This window comes from Melozone crissalis, unplaced genomic scaffold, assembly GCF_028551555.1.
Source record: "Melozone crissalis strain CALT ecotype California unplaced genomic scaffold, PUWL_Pcris_2 ptg000004l_1, whole genome shotgun sequence".
Lineage (NCBI taxonomy): Eukaryota > Metazoa > Chordata > Aves > Passeriformes > Passerellidae > Melozone > Melozone crissalis.
The window spans coordinates 8,261,829-8,287,724 of record NW_026535782.1 but is presented as its reverse complement, the minus strand read 5'-3'; the positions used below and the strand labels follow the sequence as shown (position 1 = coordinate 8,287,724).

At 38.0% G+C, this 25,896-nt stretch overlaps 1 protein-coding gene across 1 annotated transcript in view; it reads right to left on the bottom strand.

Annotated features, from left to right (window-relative positions):
* Positions 1-13,829: 13,829 nt before the first annotated feature.
* The window catches only part of TBC1D22A (TBC1 domain family member 22A), a 139,530-nt gene continuing 127,463 nt past the window's right edge, over positions 13,830-25,896 (bottom strand). Inside the window, exon 13 of the mRNA XM_054272937.1 lies at positions 13,830-17,055. Coding sequence (XP_054128912.1) covers positions 16,927-17,055 — 129 coding nt within the window. The 3' untranslated portion in view covers positions 13,830-16,926. The remainder of the gene's footprint in view (positions 17,056-25,896) is intronic.

The following is a 25,896-nucleotide window of genomic DNA, read 5'->3' as shown; positions in this document are numbered from 1 at the left end:
ATCGGTCACTTTAGATAGAATGATAACCAGCTCTGAGAAGGGAATGAATTTGGGATCCTCACATCATCTTCTCTCTTACAAGCTTGACTTTAAAGGTTCATGTGGAAGATGGTCAGCTGGATAGCAGGATGGCAGTTAAGTTTTCTGGACTCTGAAAGCAGACACTCACAGGCTGGGTTTCCCTGGAAGCACCTGTCAGACCCCACATGGCTGCAAGAGATGCAGCTGACTCAAGGCACACAAGGCAGCAAATCTGTAGCCAAGCTGTCTGAAGCAGTTGAGGGAAGAAAAACTTTCAGTCATCCAGGCTGGAAAATTACAGTGTTTGGTTTTCACAAGGTACAGTAACACCTACATTGTTTGCCACTGAAAAATTATATTTACAGTCTGTTGAGATGAAATAATGTACTTTAATGCATGAAATTCAGAAAAGCTGAAATGTTACTTTTTAAATAGCATTCTCTGTTGCCTGAAAGTTTTTACTGCAGACTGTAAGACACAGCAGTAAATGTAGTCCCTCTTCAGAGCCTGAAAGCTAAAGTGGCAGTGCTGACATATGAAATAGTGAATAATACAATTAAAGTAGTCTGCTTTCCTTCTAATATGAGCTTGGAGATGTCAGTGCTAGTACTCTTCAGAGTAATAACATTGTGCATTATTAAAGACAAGATCTCAACAGCTGTTTAATGTTAATACAAGACATCTAAACACATTCTGAGAGGCTCCATGTCAGTCCAATATAGGCACTGCAATTTTAGCTTACTAACTTCTCTTGCACTCTAAAAGTTTATTTCCTGTTTTGTCAGGAATCATTAATCTTTAAAAAAAAATCTGAATGTTCAGAAAAGAACTCCTAAAATCTAGCCACAGTTCTCCATATCCCTATTTGAAGAAAGTTACTCCAGAGTCAGCCAAACCTCTGCCCCCTCCTAGAGCCTTGGTATTCATGCCTCGTCTCCATTTTGCCTTGAGTAGAATTCCACTGCTCCTCTTTTCCAAGACCGAGCAATGCTGGCAGCAGCTGTGGTTCCTAAAGAGCCTCATGCAGGATCTGAGTTTAAATTCTAGCTGTTCACACACTGTGTGCTAGCATATGTTATAAGCAACTATAAATTGTGTACAGATGTGTTCCAGAATTCCAGTGAAGCCAAGCTAACAACACTGAATAACAGCTCGTGTGCTTTGTAATTATACATAATGCATTTGCTGTCATATAACAGAGTCCATCTCTGTGTCAAGATTTATCCACTAGCTTAGGAAGCAAAGATTAAGAATTATAGTGTAAATTTTTAAGCAAGATTTTTAATACAAGATATGCAAACCAAAGAGAGATGACTGATTTCTGGGGAACATTTTATGTAAGAGATTCTGATTAAATGAGCACACAAGCCAGGGCTTAAAAAAAAAAACGTTTAGAACATTCTTGAAGGTCTAAAGACAAAAAACATTTACATATAAGTGAAAACAAAAAGTAAGCAAACATTGGCCTAGCTGGAAAAGCCAAGTGCCAACAAACAGGAAACAGAGGGAAGCACAGTAAGGGAATGGGGTGAGGCAGGGGAAGGAGGAGGGCAGGCTGCTGTCAGAAGATGACTCTAATGACCAGGAAGAGCAGGGCTGAAGGGAGATAAGCATCCTTAAAACACCCTGTACATATTCTCTGCTGTATTCTTGTGCAAAACTGATTCTTTTCTTAGAGAGAAGATTGCTGTCTGTAAATTATAGTTTGAGCAATAAATGTTGGGAATATTGACCATCTTTGTTGCATGGAGAGGGAAGCCCATCATTGCTCACATACCAGATGTGCCCTTTCCATGAGTCCAACAGAACAGCAGCACTGCTTTTCTTTTCTTCTGACCAGTGGTAAACACCAAAAAGATACACAAACCTGACCAGAATAATCCTTTTCTTTGAGCTGTGTAGACAAATCAGTAGAGGAACAAGAAAGGTCTGAACACAGTATCAAAATGTGAGCATAGGTTAGCTAGCAGCTGGCAGAAGATCAGACTTTCGTGGCCTGCCCCAGTGAGGGCCCTCAGGAAAAACATCTCAGTATGTGTTTAAGCTAATGTAGATCAAGCCCTGGTCCCACTGTCCTGCCCATTTCCAGCTTTTTATGCCCTTCTCTGTGACTTTAGCACAAGCACTTATTGGAGTACATAGTGAGGTGGTTCACAGAGCTGGAAAAACTGAAAGCTTGTGAAATGAAATAATTAGCTTTCAGCAGGGTAAGTTGCCTGGATGGGATCCACGTGAAATCAGAGAGATGCCAGGGCTAATGCAAGAGTGGGGACAGAGGTGTGCAGCCTTGGTCCACAGGGAATTGCAGGTTACAGTTAACCAGTGCTAGATTGCCTTGAGCTGCTGAGGAAGCACACCCTGATACCTCTCAGAAAATATCACAAGCTTCTTTGCAACCCCATAGATAAAATTCTGCCTCTTTGGCTAATAGAGAGAGACAACTTCTCCTACAAAATAAGATGTTTTGTGGTTCCCGTACCCCAGGTTGCTTTCCTGATTGAAAGAGGGCTTGTAGGTTTATGAGAGTACTCTCCAGTAGACAGTAGCAGCAAATCATTAGTGAACAGCATCAGCTCTGACCGAGGCACAGCTTTCAAGATTCATCCTATGTTTGAAGGTGATTTGCTACATTAAAGCTGAGAAAATTTATTAATAAGGCAAAGGGGAAAAACTCTGGAACTTTGATTATATCTTGTTTTTTTGTTATTGAACTTACCTTTTGGTATAGATCTTCTTTCTTCTTGTATTACACATTCCAGTGCATTTCTCCATATGCAGAGTATTTGCATCATTTGGCAAAGAACATGAAAACCTAAACGATGATCAGAATGTGCTGGAAAGGGTCTGTTAACAGAAAACACAGGCAGTTAAATCGCATCATATTAAATCAGCAACATTCTTATCCCTGAAGCATGGCATCTTATTATTTATGGACTATTTATTCTTGACTCTTTGGTCTCCTTATATCTCATGAGCCTGATTAGCTGCATATTTGATGGTTTCATGTCCTTCTTCCTGAAATTCCTTGGATTAATCCATGCAGGTCATTTTGCTAACCCACTTTGTCCACACTTGTGATACTGCTTGGTACCCTCAGAGTCTACCTTACAACATTGATATAGCTTAACACTGGCTGGTCTCCAGCCCTTCTCTGCCACAAACAAAAAGATGAATACTCCTATCCCTTATCTGGGAGGGACAGACGCAGCTCTACTTCCTAGCTCAATTTTAACTGCATATTTCTGAAAGATTAAGTGCTATATACAAATTCAAAGTGAATCTTTTGAAAACATATCTATGGAAAACATGTAAAAGCACAGAACTAACACTAGAAAGGGCTGTGGCTCAAAAAATCTCAGGTAACATTAGATTGTCTGCTACAGACAGTCAATCACCAACATGGATTTCTGCTATTTTATTGTCCTACCGCCTTTTATTGTGTTAGATGCTATATTATTCCTTTGATCTTCTCTTAAGGCAGACTATATTTTGAATGATTCACACAGCAATAGTTGCTGATTTTCTGAATTACATGACATTATGTCACACACTGATGATGGTAGGAGGCAGCAAACTCTGATACCACTTTCTGGCCAGGGTAAACTGCAATAGAAAACTTGGTGACAAGTTACACTGGAGGAATTTTGCAAGGGATGACATTTCTTCTGAGTCCTAAACTTCACCTTAAAGCATGTCCCATGTTGGGCAGTGGAGTTCAGTGGAAATGGTGCAGGACTTCACAAAGAGCCTGCCACCAGCTGTCAGACTAGAGTCATTGTGGCAGACCTGGTGTCAAGGACACAGCATCCAGGGTGACTTGGTAAGAAAGAAAAATATAGTAAGGAATAAAATATGAAGGTTGTGTTTTGTACATCTATAATAACTCTGGTCTCAACAACAACATAAAAGCTCTTGTTACTGGCTCTAGCCACATTAATACTTTTTGGAGAAAAGCAGCACAAGAGGGGTTGCTCCAACCCAAAGGGTGTTTGTTGCTACATCAAAGAGCAGCTAACTACATTGTTAGGACTTCAGCTGTTTAGACTTAGCATGCTCTACTGCATTCCCAGCCCAGCATTCCCTACTTAACAGATAAGGAATTAGTTTGATGATTAAATTATTTCCATCAAATACTCCCCCTTTCAGCTATGTTAGTTGTCCTTTTTTGTTTTATTGACCCCTTTTTCCAGGCCATTGAATTTCCAAACAGCAGTCCTCAGAATTATCCCATCAGGGAAACAGTTTTCAGATTTTAATTTATCTGGGGCTTTACAGGTATCTGGTTGCATTTCTTCACCTGTTAGCTTGCTTCAGGAGGTTTTACATGCCTTTGCTGCTGTTTTAATTGGTTGCTTTGGTTTATTAGGAGAAGCCCAGGTGCAAAGACCAGTGCCCAAGTACTCACCCTCATTGTGCTGCCACACAATGCAGCGGCTCCAGAGCTCCCAGACTTCAGAGGCAGGGAGAGAACTGCTTGGAAATTTTTGCTACAAAAATTTTGTTGCCTAATGACAAGTGAGTTCAAACTGGAAAAGATGAAATAAGTGCCAAAGCTGAACTTTCAGAGGTCGGTCTTGTCTCAAGATATGGTCTCCCCACTGGAGCAGGAAAAGAGAGTTGCCTTGTACAAAAAATGAGGCAGGATCATGACTCTGCTTTTCTCCTTCACAATACCATGGGCCAATATCTGTCCTTGTAACAAAGAAACTGTAGACACTTTAACTGGGAGTCATCCCTACACGATGCATCTGCTCATTTTGTCTCCTTCCATTTCAATATTGAACCAAGTTGCAGAGACAAATTCTGGCCCCATGATATTACTCAAGGTGAACAGCTGAAGCATTCAGATAGTCATCTTCTGAATCAGCTTGCAGAGGCTAAGTAGCTAGATTAAAAGAACACAGGTGGGAGAGCAATAAATCCCGTGATCAGAGGCATTTACAACGAGCTATGAGACTCTGCTTTGTGCTGTTTGTTGCTTTAGGCTGGGGTTTTTAAATCCCAGTCTTTGTTGTTTTCCCAGCTTTGTTTGCTCAAGGCAAAGTGATTGTTGAATACCTCACACAGAGGCCCCTGGTTCTGACTGGGACAGCCTATAATATAAAACTTTAATGAGACACAGTACCAGGATGGAGAGATATGTCATTCCAGCCTTACTGCTGCTGATATTTCACTAATTTTACCATATGGTCCATGTCTGCAGTATGCTATTTTCCTATAGATTCAGCCTATATACCAAAGTATACCAAGACTTACACTAAAGGTCACATTTTGCTAGATTTATTCTCCTGAAGATGTGTCCTGTCAGATCTGACCAGCCCCCCAGAAAGCCACAGAAACCACACACATGATTTTCCTGGCTCCAAAGGCAGCATCATGGCCGGTTAAGCAAATTCCTTTTGACTGGCCTGACTGAAGGGAAGCGAGTAATTTCTGAAGCGTGGCTTGTAATGTAGCTATCCCTGTCTGGCACAAGCTCCTGGACCACGGCTATTTTTACAATTCCCGTGTTCTAGCTGGAGATGTGATTGCTAAAGCCGGCTGCTGCGTCTCAGAAGGAAAGGGTTACTGCTGCGGAGCCGAGCGCGGCTCAGGCGCTGCAATTGTAGGATTGATGCGCCCTCCCGTGCACCAGCGCTGAAGTGTTTGCTCAGCCAAGCCTTCGGACATCAAGGCAGCCCTCTGGAGATTTGGGTGGTTTTTTGTTTGTTTGGTGTTTTTTTTGTTTGTTTGTTTGTTTGTTTTTTGGGGTTTTTTTTTAATTTTTATTTCATCAAATAGCAACTCTGCAAAACCTCTCATTCAATCTGCCGGAACTTATTGACAAAAAATTAATTTGGAAAAAACTGAGAAGCTTAGACTTGCTAAACAGCAATAATAGTAGGGCTAAGTCCTTCCCACATAGCTTTTTTTTGTTTATGCAGAGACCCCAGGTCAGAAAAATCAAGAATACATCCACCAAGAAATTTTGCTACTCCCAAAGAGGGTCTAATAAGACTTCATGTATCCACCTTTCACAAAATCAGTAAGATTTCTGTCAAATAGAGAAGGGTAAAGAAAGAAGTATTTCAAGGTGACAGTCCCTTTGCATGAACGTCTTTGAAGGAATGTAGCACCAGCTGCACATTTTAATTTCAGGGAACCACAGCAGAGCTTAGGTAGAACCACTAAAAATCTTTTAGTTTTTACTTACTTTGATTTTGACACCATCATTGCTCCACCAATTCACCACAAAACATTGGATGAAAATAGTGGCCATCAGTATCTACATACAACAATGGAAATTATTGTGTTTTTTAAGAGTCTGTGTTTCTTCCTAAAGTATGAGAGCATATTATTAAATTGTAAGGTGTCCACATTACAAAACTGTAATACAAGAATCCCCAACCTGCCCAAGAAATGTTCTTCATTGGCAAGGAAAAGGTCCTGCGGATAAATCTGTTTCAAGTAGCAGAAGAGTTATGTTGGATATTCTTTGTCACAGCATCTGCCACAGCATATATTGCAGTTGAGATGGCCACAATACAGAGAGTACCACCATACAATTTCAGAAAGCTTCAACCCATGCAGAGTAACACCACCTCACTTCAGAAGGCTTTAAGCATCTGCCTTTCTTGTTCTTTAGCCCAGCCTTTCACATCCCTCGTGTTGATGCACTGCCCTGTGTGCTCTCTGTTCCCTTTGGTGCTGCTCAGTGCCCCTGGGCACTCCCTGGCTCATTGCTGTCAGTGCTGCTCACCTGCTGCTCACAGCTGTGCCCGCTGGGGATGGGGCTCAGCCCAGCCCCATCCCAATCACCACCAACTGTGTGCCTACAGTTCTTTTTATTTTCCCTCAGCAATGGCATGGAGCAGGAAAGGGAGGCATTGCTATTGCCCATTTTCATGTAGCTGACTGATCCATCTCAGTTCTTGGCACATGTCCTCAGTGACTGGGGGCAGGACAGAGGTTGGAGGCTGTCTCCCTGTCTTTGTCTCTTTATGGTCCCTGGAAGCAACTTAAAGGGATCCTCTGAGCAATGTAGGCAGTAAATTGGCGTTTAAAGGTGGCACTGTGAATAATACCTGTTGGGTGACAACATAGCTGCTTCAAAAATATGCTTTTCCTTCCTTCTTTCTTTATCCTGCTATCCAAGACAATCAAATGGTCAGTATCTTTATTAGGTTAGAGATGTATTGGACTGCTTTCCTTTCAACAGATTATCCAGTCCGATTAAATCTTGTCTATTTTTTTTCCTTTTTTCTTCTACAGAAAATACTGGTATTTCTGTCCTTGGATCTTTTCAGGCTATTTCTTTTCATCTCCTATTGTAGTTAGGGAAATTCCAGATGCATTTTTCTTCTATTGATCTATTTTGCCTAGTCACCATAAATTTCAATGTTCTTCCTCTGCTGCATTTGTTCCATCAGTTGCCTTAACTGGCAGTTTCTTTAATAGTCCTTGTTCACATATGAGATTTTCATAGCTTTGAGCTACTTCATTTCTCTAGAGAGAAAATTAATTTGCACTTTAAACATAAGCAACACTTAGTCCCATTCAGGCTGCTCTTACACTGTGGGCTGCCTCAGATCTATCAGGTTTGTTGTTGGTTTTTTGCCTGAATTTGTTTCTTTCCTTTAATAAAAAAGAACGTTGTAACTGGAACCTGGTTTCAGGTCCTGAAATGACACTCAGGCCAACCAAGAAAAGAAACCTACCAATTATTTCTGATGCTTAAATCACTTCCTTTTCAATAATCCAGAAGCTGGTGCTGTATCATTTTCTCATTCTGTAGCTCCTGTTAGTGTGCCTTAAAAGACAGTTGGGGAAAAAAAAGCTTGTAATGATTATAAAAAAGTGGAGATTGATGTTTGTGCCATTACTAAATTCTAAAATACATTTGATGCATACAATATAAAGTTACCACATAATATGACAGATTAGGAAGATTTTTTACAGTTCTAACACCTAGGGCCCAAAACTGGATTTGACAAAAAATTCAACAGTACACACAAATGTTTTGCAGAGTTGTTTGTTGAACTGAGTTTAAAACCTAGCTGGTAGTGTTTACTAGTCTCCAAGAGGTTGTCCGAAATACATGCTGGCCCTCAGGACCCCAAAACTGTCCTATATTGGTTTGAAACCAATTTCTACTTGTTGGGCTGTATCAATCCATAGATGTAATTTATAGGTAGCTTGCAGGAGTTCCATGACATGGTACTAATTATGGCATCCATGCCCTCTAACCACCATTTTCCTCCAACCATTTCTGATATCTCTGAAGTTAGAGGAAAGTTGGTTTGTCCTGCCAGTTAGAAAGAAGTCTAAAAAAATCTACATCAAGGGCCCAGAGCAGTTTAAGGAACTGAAGCAATAATTCAGAATGAAAAGAGGCATCTTCACAATGCTCCTGCTCAATAAAACTTGATGCATTTTTCCCTAGCTCTGCTTGATAATTTGAAATTAGGAGAGTACCTGTGCTGTCATACAGAAAATTTCAACATCAATACTTTACAAGAGCATCGTATAAAATACAATCAGTGTATGCAAGTACCAAGACAAAAGATTGATGCTATTAATTTAGTTGTGGAACAACACCTTGAAGTGGACTGGTTGGGCTCTGATACAGAGATGGGTTTCTAAACTAAGGAGGGGACTACATGGAAACCTGACATTTCTGAAGCCCTCTGTATCAAAGCTTGCCTTTTCTCCTGGCATGGTTAAAATACCCAACCCCACTCATAAAAATGAATGCAAGGTTTAAAAGAGCTCTGAGAACTAGCCTAATCTCTAATATGCAGAGGCTGGGTGTCATCTCCCATCACATGCAAGTTTGCAGATTGCTGTTGGATTCCTACTAAACTTCAGTATGGCCTCCAATTTTCCATTGCTAATACTGTGGCTTGATATCAGTGTACTTCAACAATGGTTTCACAACACTGAAGTTACTTTGTTTATCCCATGGGTTGATAATATGCTACAGGTGGGGAGGTTGTTTATTTTTGTTTTAATAAAGAACCCAGGACACAATCAGGCCATTTTATTGCTAACATACTGTGTTCCCAAGAAACATGCAGGTATATGAAGTGAATGCATTGCACACTAATCTGTGGATTGGAAATCTGGTCAGCTAAGCAGGGCCTCCTCTGGACATTTGTCAAGTCCTTGGTCCCTGTCAGATATCACCATCCCAGCCAACACTCCCTGTAGTGCTCCACACATTCCATTCTCTGAGGTAGGATCTTTATCTTCCTTACTGCCTGGAAAACAGATTATACAGTTTGGATGCTACTTAAATGGGAAGGGTAAACCCGACCATTACTATTACTTTTGGTTAGACAGAATGGGAATTTGTGTCCTATACATTTTAGTTAGCAGCCTATAACATTTATTTACATAACAGGCGGTAGGAGGAAGATCACAGTGCAAAGATTCCATTTTAAAATGAAGTAATTTGTCAACATTTGTTTTTCCACTCATTTCAATTTGCATGCAAGGATACTAAGTTTTATCTCTGGCTGTGCTACAGGGCTATAGTTTATTCACAGCAGGAGAGAGAGCAAATATAAACAGCAAGCTAATGGGCTGAGCCACCATCTAGCTGGAGCTGAAGCTTACCTTCAGTTGATGTCACAGTACAGTAGCTGCAGCAAACAAGTCAATGTGAGCTGCAGATTATAACTTAGTTGGGCCATGAGAATGAATATAAGACTTGAAATTCAAGTGTGTATTTTAAGAATGTATCTGAGGCAGCTGGTGATTCTTTCTAATTTATGTACAGGAATGCTCTTTCAAACTGCAATTGTAGCAGCCACTTCAAAACACCAAAGTGGCAATGTTGACATCTCTCTATAGATGTCCACTATTTGTCCTCTGAGCTCCTTTAGAGCCAGTGGAGACAGAAATCTTTTTGGGTGTCACTCATTTAGAATCACAGAATCACAGAATGGTGTGGGATGGAATGGACCTTCAAGATCATCTAGTTCCAAGCTCTCTGCCATGGGCAGGGACACCTTCCACTAGACTGGGTTGTTCAGTGCCCCATTCCACCCAGCCTCGAGTAGTTCCAAGGAGGAAACCTCCAGAGCTTCTGTGACCAAACTGTTCTAGTGCCTCACCAGCCTCACAGTAAAGAATTTCTTCCATATATTTAACCAAAATTTCCCCTTTTTCAGTTTGAACCCATTACTCCTTGTCCTGTCACACAGTTCCTGATGGAGAGTCCCTCTCCATTTTCCCCCTTCAGATACTGGAAGGTTGCTGTGAGGTCTCCACACAACCTTCTCCACGCTGAACAGCCCCAGCTCTCTTAGTCTGGCTTCATAGTGGAGGTGCTCTATCCCCTTATAAATTTCATGCTCCTGCTCTGGATTTGCTCCAAAAGTTCCATGTTCTTCATCTGCTGATGTTCTTCATGTTCATCAGTTCTTCCCAGGCTCTGGCACTTGGCCCAGGCAGGGCTGCACTCACAGCCAGGGGTGGTGGCACCTCGAAGGGCCTGAGCTCAGCTGGCTGGGGCCTGGTGCAGATAACACCAAGGCTGGGGATCAGTCCTGAACAGGTCATTCATGTTAAGAGCAGGACTTCAAGAGCCTTTTGGGTCCCTTCCAAGTCAGAACATTCTGTGGTTTGGAAACAAAGACCTGACTCTCTCTCCTGGCTATGAAAGGAATGTGACTGAAACTCAAATGTAGATGTCTCTCCATTTCTGACATACTGGGGAGAGAGTAACTTGCATAAATAAGCAAAGTTACTACTTGTCCAACACTAAATCTTTTGTCCATTGACATACCCCTGTCAAGACAAATATTTTGTGATTACTTCATTTTGTGGGGAATGCTTGTTGGATTTGGGAATCCTTTGCTGGCTACAAGTATCAATTTAACTTGAATTGCTATGAAAATTGAATAATATTATATATGCATATTGTATATAAAACATATTGTTTTCAGAGCATTTCCATAATGAATACAAGTTTTCAAAACTGAAGAGGTGTCCTTGGATGAAGAAAGATGGACTTTTCCTTATTATTCTTTCATAGATAACAGAGACAATATTATCCAGTGTGATTTGAATTATCTGGATTAGCTATTATAGCCCAGAGGATGACTGCACTTGCAACAACAGGCTGGCCCTTACTATCAAAACATTCACCTAAACTTTCTTTACTAAGAATGTGATGGCTGCTTCACCTGAATATGAAGAAGTCTGATGCCCTGTATTTGATGACAGTGATGGAGAGAAAAGTACTCCTTTTTAAAATTTATACAGAATTTTTCACTGATGCAATAATAGTAAAATATCTGGGGAAAAATATAACAGTGAAAATTTTCTTTACTGATATGCCAACTTTATTCATTTCTGCATGCAAAGGCTGAATTATTTATTTGCATGAGGCAATTCATTCTGTACAGTTGCAGCAAGTACTTGTTAATGTCTTAGGAAAAGTTTTTCCTTGATCACATAAGTATAGGACTAAATTTCTTTTTCCAGATATATAGTTTATTGTTAGCTACAGTCTGAAAGTGCTTCTACAAACACAGCTTTGAGCTGGAGCTACAGACTTCTTTTTTGATGACATGAGATGAAAAATTACCAAGTCTCTTTGCTGTTTGAATGGGATTTTATGAGTGAGATGGCCATCTAACTATTGATAAGCCTGGGTATCTCATTGCCTCCTGTGAGCTGTCATGACAGATACATATTTTGTATTTCTGCTGCTGCTAAAAGAGTGAACAGAATTGATCAAATGGGCTGGTAGCAGGAACTGTTCACTGGAAATCTCAGATCTTTCTGGAGGATGGTGGAAATATATGAAAATACATAAGCTGAATTTCAAAAAAGCTCTGTGTGAGAGATTGCATCCTGAATTTAAGGATGAAGTGGCCTAAATACCCCAAGAGGCACATTTTCTCCTTTCTGGAAATCACAAATTATTGGGAATAAAACTCCTCTATTCTCCCTGATGGTTTTGTTGTTTTTTTCTTCTACTGCTGTAAATTTCAGAATGCTCTTCCCATGAGGAGGATTTCTGAGAAGGCACAAGGGATGGTTGGATAAGAAATTTCTGAAAAAAGTTCTGGAGTAAAGTATCCCCAAATCCAGATCTCACAGAAATGAAATCTTAGTTCTGAAAGATACCTAACAGGAAAATTAGAGAAGTATGTATACTAAATCTTGATTGAGTTGATAACAAAGACTGAGCACTTCTGTCCATATTGGTTGCAGTTTCAGACTTTAATTTTCTCTGATGTGGAAACTTGATTACAAGAACAAACATGGGAGCCCAGTTCAACCATTTACTGTGCACATTAATTCTCCTTTGGAGAAGCTTTGGAAGCTTGTAGGAAATTATAGGAAATTCTTGTGGCCAGAAAAAGCCCAATTTTCAGAGCACCTGTCTCTGAGAGACTTTCTCTAGCATCGCATCTCTCAGCCTCTCATTTCTGGCACAGGCATTGACTGTCCTGTGGGCTCCACACAGAAGAACTTGAAGCATTAAAAGAGTCTCTGATACAGTGCCACAGCAATTTAATTATTTTCTCTCATGCTGCCCTAAGCTACACTAAGCTTAAGGAATTAGATGGGGTACAAGATTTTAGCTTTAACTTATAAAAATGCAAATAATCTGGAATTAAATTGCTCAGGAACTTGACTCCCTATCACACAGTGATAAGAAGCACTCGAGCTGCAGTTCTTTCCCATGGCACAGAATTCTGTCTGAGTGATTGCTGGGCTGGGAGCCTTTCCACCTCACCTCCTCCTCCAATCTCCAAAGAATTTAATGTGCCGCAAAGTACTTATCTCCACTCTGTTTTCAAGGAGGAACTGACCTGAAGTACAGATCAGATTTTCAGAAAGTCCCTTCTGTTGTACTTCACATTTATATCCGTGGAAAGTCCTCCATCTGCCCAGACAGTTTTCCATTACTCCTTTTGCACAAGAAAAATCAACAAACAAATACCAGCACATACCTTGTGACCCTCTGGGCCTTTACTCCACCTTCTTGATCTCTTCTGCTTTTGAAAAAGCAATTTGAAAGACCTCCCATTGCTGATTTTATGCAGGATCTTTAAAGGATTATAGCAGATAAAGAAGCACAAGTTTTACTGGAGGTGAGAAACCAGCATGATTACAATTCATTTTCATTCAAGCACATAACAGACAGACTGCCTCTGCATCCCAGTCTCCATACCCCTGAATGTGGTGGGGAGTTTGAAAGAGAAAAGTTACTGTCCTTGCCTTCTCTGTATATTTTCTCACCAGATCCACAGGATTATTGGAAGTCTCCCGGTAACTTTCTTGACATAAGGGACTTGAGGTACATATACATATATGATATGTCTCCTTGATAGTTAATCTGCCTAAATCATCTTAATTTCCAGATCTTATTGACCCTATCACCTGTTTATTGTTTCCTCACTATGAGCTAAAGTTTCCCCTCCTCCTTTACTCCCAGAGCCATACAGAATTCTGTGCTTCCTCTGTGTGCCTTGCCCTGATTTGCTTCACCTTCAATTTAATTCTGCTGTGGTGTCAAATCCATCTTCCAGAAAATGGATTTCTTCTCCACACCCTCTATGTACATGATCTATGCACAGACACACCCTTGGAACTTGCTTGTATGACCAAATCACAGAACCTACAAGGTACCTGGGCAGAGAGTGGCAGAAATGTAACTGGGAACTGAGGTTCTGTTAACCCATCTCCTCTTGTGATAAAGGCTTTTGAGGCTGTAAAACAGAAACACACCGAATCCATGCTCTGGTGTAGGGTGCAATGTGTTCAAAGAAAAAATAAACACAAGCTTTCCACTCTATGTAGCACTTCATAAATATGTGTTTATTTCCTCATCTTTCACCAGTTTTACAGTTTTAACCAGTGCCTCAGTGGTAATATTTGTCAGAAGCATACAATGGAACTTCAGATAGTACTATTCTGTAGTTAGGAAATGAAAAAAATTAACTGGCCTTTCCATACGGAACTGTGCCAAATAATAATGAAACTAATTTTTTATAGCACATTACAGAGTTACCTAAGATTTCAACTTACATTTCTATCTTACTCATGTACTGTATTTACATAGTTAACTAATTTATTATTTACATTTTTCAAATTCTGCAGTCATAAATCTTTTTTATATTGTACATTCTAGTTTAAACTTTTATTACAGAAATTATTTAACACACATTTCAGACACTGCAATTTAAATATTTCACATGAGTTCTAGGAAATGACTGCCTGGTTTCACTAGTGACATGTTGAGATGCGTCCTTCATAAGAAAATACATATTACAAAGGAATTTTATCATATTCACAATCTTGAATTTTGAGAAAACTAAGTACATGGGATGTAACCATGATAATGCTATTTCCTTTTCTATGCAATATTTTTTTTGGAATGACATTTTACCTGAGATGTAAAATTGTTAAATGTGTGGGCTTTTGATAAAAATTTGAAATTTTACATAAATGTTTGCCTTCTATTTACTGAGAACTACTCCTATCTGCATAGATATATAAATGTTATTTATATATCTATATCATATTTTCCAAAAAAGTCTATACCTACATAAATAAAAATTGGTATTATATTAGGAAACTTCCCACTATCCTTAAAAAGCAATGTGCTCAAGTACAATATTCAACTTCTGACACAGACACAATAGTAAATGTGACCTCTAATGGTAATACTTCCTTCCAAGGGAAGTGAGAGGTACCTGTTGAATTTGGAAGACATGACAGACAACTTATGCGGACCCAATGAAGGGAATTTTATATATCCAGTCCCAAAAATGTTGTGCAGGAGCATCTGACACAGCAGACAACTTTGGGTCACCTTTCCATGTTACATGTAACTACCTAAATAACATCTTAATAGAAAAAGTTAATTATAGAAAACCCTTACACCAGTTAATGCTGTGTTGTATTCTCTCATTACAATAATATGCATTTCTATTATCAAATGATTGCAGATACCAAGTTTAAAGCAAATGGTCATCAATTTCATGTTTCTTTTATTCTGTTATTGGTAGACACTGTTAGGCACAATATGACATTCCTTGTAAACATAAATTCTGATACATTAGACCACGAACTGAGGTTACAGAAAGCAGTACACAGACATGTGAGAAGCACAGATCCACTACACATTCCAGGCACAAATGCAGCCACCTGGGAGGCCTGACCCTGTATCCATCACAACTGAAACACCCAGCTGACACCAGTGGAAAACAAATGCATCCTAGGTGCCAAACCAGGTTTTTGAAATAATTCTCCTTTTATCTTCTACCAAAGATTTCATATACTTTTAAAATATAGATGGTCTCATAATAACGTGGTGGTAAAAATGTGTTTTACTTTATTTACCCTGAAACACCTAATTATTATGAAGTCTGTGTAAAGAACTAAGGCCCCTAAAGCAAGTAATGTAACTAATACATTTAGAAAGCTCTCTTCAAAATATGTATCTACATATTTTTAAGAAGTTGAAAATAATCTTTCAATAACAAGTCATAAGAGAAAATCTCTTGAAGGTTTTTTATTTCTCAAACTTAAAAGTACACTACACTTTCTGTGCAACGCTGTGCCACTCAAGAACCAAACTGAGCAATATTAAGTCTGAACTTTTAAGTGTATTGCTTATTGCAACTCCCACCCTTCATAACCTGCATGTGTATGGTAGGCACAAATTAATATGAGTTATGAGTTATTTACATCCAACAGAGCAAACTTAGAATTCTTACCAGAAAATATTTCTTGAAATAAAACAGTGCACTTGAATTATGTAAGTTTTAAGAAATTATTCAGTATTCCATGGTTATATGAAGAAACATTAATTTTAGTCTATAAACTCATAGAGCATTTTTGTTCTGCTAATGACCCATGAGCAATCTGAGTATACAGTTACTGCTATTGTTGTTGGGAGCTAGCTCTCTTCCTCTGAATAATCAGGAAAAGGGTATTAAATTATTTAACAAAAAAGCTTTGGAAAGATATATTAATTTTCCTTTTCTAATCGCTAGAAATGGAGAATAAGGCAACAACTGAGATAAAAATATATCTTGCTTAGTAAACCAAGCTTCTTAATACATTTCTTAAAAGTGAAATTTCATGCTGAAAAATTGCAAGGTCTTAAAAGAGAAACTTTAATTACTTTGACAAGACCATGCCTTCTGTTTAATTCACTATTTTAAAGCACTCCAGAATATATTGAAAGGGACTTATTTCAGTGTAATAGATGAGTTTTCAGCTTTAAGTAACTCCTTTTTATGGCTAAAAAGCTTCTTTAGCATCCTTCAAGACTGAATAATGTTTAGAAAAATGCCACCAATTTCCATTACAACCTTCTATATTCTTATATTATAGAAGTAATCTAACCTAATTCCATGGGAAAACAACAGATGGTGTGCTAATATCAGTGCCTTTTGAGCTATAACCAGACCCCAAAACACAGGCCTTGCTGTCTCATGTGGTCTGTATGATCAAGGAGAAGTTCTTTTTTGCCACTCAAAGTAGATTTCACCAACCAAAACTGGCTGATAAATTCACGGCAGGTGACACCGAAGTAATGACAAAATAATTCCGTAAGTAGTTTTAAGTCTAAAGTACAATTGAAAAATTGCTCCACATAAATAAGAGAGACAACTATTCTATTTAGACAAGGGGAAAAAAGAAGAAAATAACAAGACTTCTGAACTCATTTTTCATGCTGAGCAAAAAAATTCACTTTTAAGTTCATTCGGTGCTCGATATCCTGCTTTGTCCACTTCTTTGGTATTCTGTTCTCATTCTGCAAATTCCAACAGAATTTTAATGGTCATCTTACTTCAAATGAAAGAGCAAGGAGCTGAAAGCATAACCAGAACAACAAATGCCATAATACTGCAGAACACGTTGCTTCTAATGATTTCTGTCTCTTTATATTCACTTCTTGTAATGATTGGGGGCGTCCGCAAATGCAAACTTCAGTTTGTAGGCCTCTGCTAGGAGCACACTGATGTCTTCATTTCCCCAGTGTACTGTGGGCAAATTCTGTAAAAATATCAGTAACTCCTAATTGAAAAGGAAAAAAAAAAAAAAGGAAGTAAATATATTTTTTCAAATAGCAGTGTAATAACTATATATTACTTATACAATGATCATTTATAAGCAACTACTCATGTACCACCTCTGCATCCCAAACAAATCTGAGATCCAATTAGGTTTAGGGATTTTTACATAGATACTTGCTATTCAACCTTTCAGTTCAGAAACCAGCTATTAATTGTAGCTGAAATATGGTCATTTGATAGATAATTTTTTTTGAGAAAAACAATCTGTGTTGTTCTCTACCCAAATTATTTTTTGTGCTCCAGGGCATGAAGTTATACAACTGGATAAATTTTCAAAATTATGGATAATTGCTAAGCCTGGGATTCTCTCACACCAATGCAAAGATAAACTACTTCACTACTTATACATGAAGAATTATGAAATAAATTATTATTTCAGTTGGTTGCAGTCAATTCCCACCTCAATTCTTAGGCCAGGTTTCCCACTCCCTGCTGGTTTCTCATCCCAAAACATCTTCCTGTGGGTAGCTTTTCCTCTCTCTCATTTTAGGTATAGGTGCAATTCACTTCCAAGAAGCCTAAGCCCAGGAACAGAGGTAACAAGAAGCTCACTGGCACACAGTACCTCCATGTTCAGTTCTGATGAAAATGGATCAAAATCCACCATGATCCTCAGCAGCACAAAGCCTCAAATCCTCACCTGTAGGCTGAGACCTGCCAGCTCTGAGAGGACTCTTTGGAGGATCAGTTACCACAAATTGTCTACTGACAATTCATGCAAATGACAATTTTTATAAGGCTCCTAATTTGACTAAACCCTGGAAGTTAGTTTGCTCTTTAAAGAAAAAAACCTGGTGACCCATAAGGTCAGAAACCCTCAAATGTGATGCAAAAGCCACCCTAGGCTAAATTTTAAGTTCATGTTTGAAAATTTTCATAGAGCAGATCACCTGTCTGTTTTAATTGTGTTGATAAACTGTGGCAAAACAGCAAAAGAGAAGTTTTGGATGAGTCACAACAAAATAAACATGGACTTTTATGATGGGAGGTATAAGGTAATCTTAGGAATAAGTGAAGTTGTTAAGCCTGCTTGTATCTTCTAGGTGCTCTATTTTTGCAGAAAAAATGCAGACAATTTGTGCACATTTGTATACATGCATATGTATTTGTGAGGATGTGTATAAGTATATTTTTATGTGAGTACATCTGTTCAGGTTTATTCTGAAGATCAGGAATAAGTGAACAGGAATGCAATTAAAACCACAGCCATTATCTTGTTATAAATCAGAATCCTGCAGTAGCATGTATAAGTACCCAGGGAAATTATTCTTCTTCATAAGAATCATATTTTCCTGGCTCCCTCTGCTCCCTTCTTTCATAGAAGATGGCTGTAGAAGCCCTTAGCAAGGATTCACTGATTTTAAGAAAAGCTAGGAGCAGAATTAACATTAAATTATTTCTTTGTGTTTGTGAGAAAATTATTTTGACTTCATCTATTTCACAGTCTTGCTATACTGGTTCTTGTAATATGAAAAGAGAAAGGATAGAAGGTGAGAAGTACTGTATATTTAATTATGAATACTAAGTAGTAATACAACAGAGTTAGCATGAGAATGTCTCTATTACACTTGAGAGAACACATTTTTAATAAAGTATTGTACAATTGTCAAAATCCCACTCTTCTAAAAAATTTCTATATACTTATTTGACAGTTATGTTGATAACTGTAATTAATTAATTAGCAGTAGAGTGTAGGAAGGTTGTGTGGAGGGATCATAAATGCCTTCTTCCATGAAAGTTCTTTTCTCCTTTTACAAAACTTTCAAGCAGCCCTAAGACAGAGCAATTAATTCAGTGAGCTTTGTGAAATTACCTCTTTTACTCTTTGCAGTCTCAATACTTTTCTGGGTCAGACTACTGGTGCAAATGATTCACATGGCTGGAGCAGAGTTTTGGTTTTCTTCGGGCTTTGGTTTTCTTTGGGCTTTGGAACATCCAAAGACTATATCAATATATATATACCACAACATCCATGCTATATGAAATTTAACATATAGCTCAAATCTGAAATAGGATTGTTAGTGATGAACTAGTTTAATACTTCAACCATTAATTTCAAATTTGATAATAGTTTTCATCTGAATTAAATGGCAGATTAATGCATTTACTGTCTCCAAGTCCACTTCTGTTTGAGTGGGGATTTTGCCACTGTTACCAGGGGAGAAACCAAAGTCTAAGACTGATACTGACTAGTGAATATGTGTTACAAATCCATGTAAAATAACTGGCCAAAGACATGCTACTTGTATGACCATCTAAAGATAAAGCTTATCTTCCTGTGATCTATGACAGAGCTTCAAAACTTGCTCAGATAGAAATAAAGCTTACATCTTTTTAAAAATAAAGTTGGCAAAAACTTCCCTAAAGAAAATGTTATTTTCTTTAAATTGGAAAATTTTATTTTTCTTTGACTGCTAAAGAAATTCATGCTGCCTCTATTGCTGCATATGGAGCATTCTTTGGAAATAAGGAAACTGCTATAAAGAAACTATCAAAAACCCCCAAACAAAGTCTTTGGATGTGAAGAACTGTACAAATACACTGATTAATATTTAAAAGACCACAACGACAAGTTGGTCTAAAACTGCTCAATTCAGCATTTTACAGTTAAAAAAACAAAAAAAGAGCAAGAATTACTACAAGTGACTCAAGCTTAATAATTTATTTTTAATTATCATTATTTTTTTGCCAACAGATAAACAGCTAAGCAGCATGTACAAATAAGGCACGCATACTAACTTCTTAGATTCATTTTCTTATCCACAACAGTATTAAACTATAAGGCACTCTTTGAAATATAACGACTCATAATGTGAATTAACATTTACCATTAAAAACTTGTAGATGATAAATTGCCTGGTCTATTTCAGATGAAAACTGAGTCTAAAAATCAATCTTTGTAAAATATTCCTGGAAGAGTTTTGTTTTCTGCTTAATTTCAATGGTATTGTGATGACACCTGGCTGAAGAATCAGGGCAGCCTGATCATCATCATCAGAACTGGGCTTTCTAAATTCCCAGGCCAATGTTTGTTTATATTTTGGCTTTACCAACAAAAAATATGCTCAAAATTATGCGCTTTGAATTTGGCAAATAGAGTGCCCTGTTTTCCTGGACTCTTACTGAGAGGAGCAGCTATATTAATGCCTTGAACTGGGGCCCATCTGCAAGGCCCAGCCTGCCAGCACAGCTTCAGCTCTGTCTGTCTGTGGTGTCTGCCCTCTCAGGCCACACCAGGGAAAGGCATCTCCATCCTCCCTCCCTCCTTGCCAGCCAAGCAGAGGAGGATGCCAAGGTACCACTTGCATTTGCTCCTGCCCCTCATCAAGCACAAAAAGGGAAGAGATTTTAGGCACAGTGTTACTGTCATTTTTAGGGGCTGCAGCTGATGTTACCCAGGACAGTGTGAGGAAAATGGCATTTGTTAGTGGGGAGAGGAGAAGGCTAAGGCAGCATCTAAGAGCAGCTCCACACAGAGGGGGCTGGAAAGAAGAAAAGAGGTGCCAAGAGGCAATAGTAACAAGCTGAAGCTAACTTGTCATAGGGAGCTGACTTGTCACACCAAAACAATCCTTTGCAAGGAGGGTGCTTGAGCAGCTTGCCAGGGAAACTGCAAATCTGTCCACTGGGATTTTCACAGCTCGCCTGGCACACCCTGAGCAGGCTGCTCAAGCTCCAATGCTAGTCTGGCTTGCAGCAACAACATGCACCAAGGAGCTCCCTTCCACAGTGAAATTTGCCAGTGTTTTATTTTGTAAAGGACTTGGGCTTAAATAGAAAAGAAATCCCAAAGTGAAAAAAAAAACCAACAACCCAAAAACTAAACATTTACCCCTTTGCACCATTTCAAGAAACAAAGGTATGTTTCCTGACAAGTAGAAGCTTGTATTTTTCATTTGTAATTAAAGGATATAGGGGGCTGGTGCAGTAGAGTTGCTGGGTCAGACTATGAATAAATTAAAAACCTATAAATCAAACTGACTTTTAAGTATGGCAAAAGATCTGAATGTAAACTATATACTAGCCTTTGTAAGGGATTTCTGGTTTACAGTGACTTATTTAACCCACAATTCTGAAATAATTCTTCAGTACATTTGAAATTCAATATTTTTGTTACCAAACAAAAACCTTATTTTTTATAGAATTTCACTCATCATATTTCCACAACTTTAACTACATTTGGATTTACATGATACTTTACAGATGTGCATTTGTAAAATATGCTACAACACTTTATATATGGCATGCTACTATATATAAAGTATTTTTAAACACTTAGAAGTTGATATATAGAGTGCAGTTTTAAAGTAAATGCACTTTTAAAATCTAATTTTTCTAAGATAATTACATTTTTCTAAGATAATTACATGTATTCTAGAACTACTGTCTTCACCTTTTAGTCAAGACAAGACAGTGATAAACGTGCTGGAAGTGCTGTGGTATAAAAGCCCCTCTGGATGTATGAAGAGTAAAAGTATGAGGTCTGTGTTTTACACACCACAACAGCAAGAGCAATACTCTTACTGTTAATCAATGGCTGTTGTCAGACACAAAATTATTCTTGAGGGAAAAAAATGTTATCCCAGAAGATCCAATACACATATCTAAAATAAAATACCAGACTACCAGGCAGCTCAAAAAAGGTGATTTCCAAAGCTTTTATTCCTCAGTTTCCTCTAAAATCAAAAAGGTCAAGGTTTGCTCCTTGTAGACTAGATCAAAACTGAATATTAAAACTTCACAAAATAAATTTATAATAATTATTACAAAGTTATCAGCCTCTTTCTCCTCATTGAGATTTTAACCCAATGAAACCTCAGCATATTAAAACAATTTTAAAAATTCCAAACCCAGAGCAAAGAAAGCAAATTTTATCATGTTTTGGAATCTGGTTCATTACCAAATCTCCTTACAGTATGACGTCTGCTATAATCCTGTTAGAAATACAATTTTTAGCATAAGATTGGCCAATAATACTGGTTTTTTGGCAATGGCTATCTGTAGTTGTTACCCTATTTACTATCACCCCTACTCTGACTCCATATGAGGATCTTGAAGGAAGGAACATAAAAAGCAGTTCCAGAAAACATGTTGATAGTTTATAAAACATAAAAATGTTATTCTAATGAGTAGAACACTAAGGTATCTTCTGTGCTAATCAAAGCAGTATATTTAATTTGAAAATACAGAGGTTTTGTCTGTGTGAATTATTGACAAAGTTCAATTGCAAGGTTGTTTTGTTTGCTTGTTTGTTTGTTTTAAGAAACTTAAGAGGACATAAAAAACAGCAATAGTGTTTTCATTTTAGATAATATAAAATGGCAGTAACTAAGGTTAAAATCAAACTTGAACATACTGAGGACATTACAGAGTTAGCTTTTAGTGTCAAAACTGAGAACCCATCTATTAATTTAACAAATAAAGGCGCACCTAAAATGCAGTACTTTTCTATGAGAGTTGTTAATCCTTCCTGCTGTTAACTGCAATGCAATTACAGCCTGAGCACTCCTGGTCTGCCACACCTCTATTTTATACTCATAGGCAGAATCTACAGTCTTGCTATACTTTATGATCATAAACTTTACAATATTATACTTTAGGACTGTACATAAGTAACATAAAGGTAAATTAAATTTCTATATAATCTTCAATGATTTGATAGGAAAATGCTAACAACTATAATTTTACTAAGAGCTGTATGTTTTACGCATTATGATCACATATAAAACACTGCAAAATTTATGCTGGCAATTTGATGAAATGGCCCCTTCATTTGTACTTTCCAAAGCTGTACCTGAAATCCCAGAATATGGCACCTACTTTTAAAGAACTAATGAAGTAAAATTCTACTAAAAATTTATTTAGAGTAATTATTGAGACAACCTAAGGAGGAAACCAATTATTGCCAGGGGAAAAAAAAAGGCTCATTCATCTTTTTAGATAATTGTCACAGACATATTTTATGAAAAATTCTTTCCTTAGGATTTTTTCTCCTGAGAAGCTGAGAGGCCTCAGGAACAAAATGTAAACAATGGTTATCTGCTGCTGTGGAATGCAACAGGTGCATCTGTGATTGGCCCATCTTGGTTGTTTCTAATTAATGGCCAATCACAGTGAGTGGGCTCGGACAGAGAGTCCAAGCCACAAGCCTTTGTTATCATTCCTTTCTTTTCTATTCTTAGCTAGCCTTTTTTCTTCTATTCTTTTAGTATAGTTTTTATGTAATGTATATCATAAAATAATAAATCAAGCCTTCTGAAACATGGAGTCAGATCGTCGTCTCTTCCCTCATCCTAAGACCCCTGTGAACACGGTCACAGCTAATAGAAAAGAGAAATAAACCTTATGCATGTATTAAAAGAAATATAAATTTTTAATGGTTTTATAGGAAATTGCATAATGTTGGACTAAGAATAGAGCTGGATGATTCATACATGTGTTTGCAACCAGATGTAACCACTATACAGGCCAAAAAAATCCTTAATATAGGGATTATTTAATTCCTGTTTCCTTTACAACATTCTTTTCCACTTGATTGCATTTGGGATTGCGAAATGTGAAAGGAAAGGATGGCTAGTGCCAAGTGGGCATCCCCTGTGTGGGATCCCCTCAGCCCCCTTCCCTGCACTGAGAGCAGACAGATAGATGTGCCTCACACCCTGTAAGAGCAGCAGGAGCCAGGCTGGCACCGTGCTGTGCCATGTTAACCTCTAATCCTCTTCCCAGATATTTAGGATGAGGGATACCTGCTGCTTTGGGACTCAGCCAGGCTCAGTACACATCCGCCCCTGCCAGCCTGCTATCAAAGCAGGGACTGCAGTGCCCAGTGACATGCAAGCACAGGTCCAGCACACTCTGCAGAGCCTGGGTGACCTTGTTCAGCTGCCTCAGTGCCACTTTCCCTTCTCTCTGCCCTTGCTGTTGATATGATAGTGCACCAAATGAATTCAGCTCTAGCTCTGAGACAAGTTCTCTTTTTCTTTCTTGAGTGCTGTTTCTTGCAATATGCTCAGCAATATTCCCTATGCTGCTGCCACTTCTTCCTTCTCCAGATGTCCTAACCTGCTACACAGAGTTGCAAATAATGAGCTCTATTTCTGGAGTGCTGTGCCTCTTATTAATTACCTGTGTCTTGGACTCAGAGAAAACATTTCTTTCCTTTTGGGCCCAGCTGGAATTGAGAATGCTAAGATTTCAAAATCTAATATTAAAGAGATTGTAGGAATAGGTCATCTAGTGCAGCTTAAGAAATATTTGCTGCAGGTATGGGTTAAGAGGCATAAGTGGACCCAGATTGTTGCAGACATCTTTTCATGAAAATCCTTTCCTTAGGATATTTTCCTGCTGAGAAGCTGAGAGGCTTCAGGAACAAAATGTAAACAATGTTTATCTGCTGCTGTGGAATGCAACAGGTGCATCTGGGATTGGCCCATCTTGGATGTTTGTAATTAATGCCAATCACAGAAGAGCTGACTCAGACAGAGAGTCTGAGGCAGCTGCCTTTGTTATCATTCTTTCTTTTCAATTCTTCGCCAGCCTTCTGAGAACTTTTCCTTCCATTCTTTTAGTGTAGTTTTAATGTAATATATATATATCATAAAATAATAAATCAAGCCTTCTGAACATGGAGTGAATATTCTCGTCTCTCCTTTCACCTGAAACCCCTGTGAACACCATCACACCAGATCCTTCAGTGGTACAGCTGAGTGCCTGTGCTGCTCCCTGGGCATGGAAAGCACACAGCAGCAATGGCGCAGGTAGCACAGAACAGTCCCTTTTGGATCCCGGATGCAAAAATGCCTTCCTGGTTCCTTCAAAGACTATGGATGAACCAAAACTTTGATAAGAACAAGATGGGGCAACACTGGTTTATCTACGCTAAGTGGTAGGAGCATTGAAGTCTGCACTCGACACAGTCAGAAAGATTTAAGAGACATATTCTTGGCCAGTCATAAACCAGTGTCACTCAAAAACTTTCACCTGGAATATGAGAGTTTAGAGGAAAGAAACAAGAGTTAAAAAACCCTAACTCAAATATTTGCTGAAATACTGTAACATTTAGCTTCCTAAATTCAATACTAAATTTGATCTTTTCTTGTACATTCCTTTATTGTGCATTACTTACATTATGCTCCAAGAATTCCTCGAAATGAATATTAATTCTTTCAATCAGTCTTATACATCTTAATTTTGACCTTTTTTCACACACCATGACATGTCAATCAACAGACTATAGCACACAGAACTCAGAACAGTAGGAATAATTTTTTTCTCTACAAAAACAAATTATATTCAGAATTCCAACTAGACTTGTTGCATCTTAAAATGAATATTGAAAAAAAAATGTAAATATTTTAAAGGTCAATTTCTTCTGCTATCAGCTTATATTCAGGACATCAAGGACAGTGGCTCTCAACAAAGATATATTTTTTTAATCCTTTGATTCAAATACAGTATAAATATATATATATAAATATATATATTCTTTGATTCAAATATACATTTTATTTCTTCATTTCAACAGACCAATCTGCCATTAATCTTATTAAAATATAAAGAAGTATGCTATTCTTATAATTAATTTCATATTCCTAATAAGAATTTCACAGAAACACACCTTAACATCCTGAAAATGAAAGCTTATAAAAGTTGATGGTTTTATAATTTCCTTTTCATCTTTTCCTTTTCATGACTACTGAAAAGATTCCAGGACTCAGCACACTAAACTAGCAATTAAAGTCCTGTTTCATCTGGTATGGATCCCTCCCTTACACAAGTCATT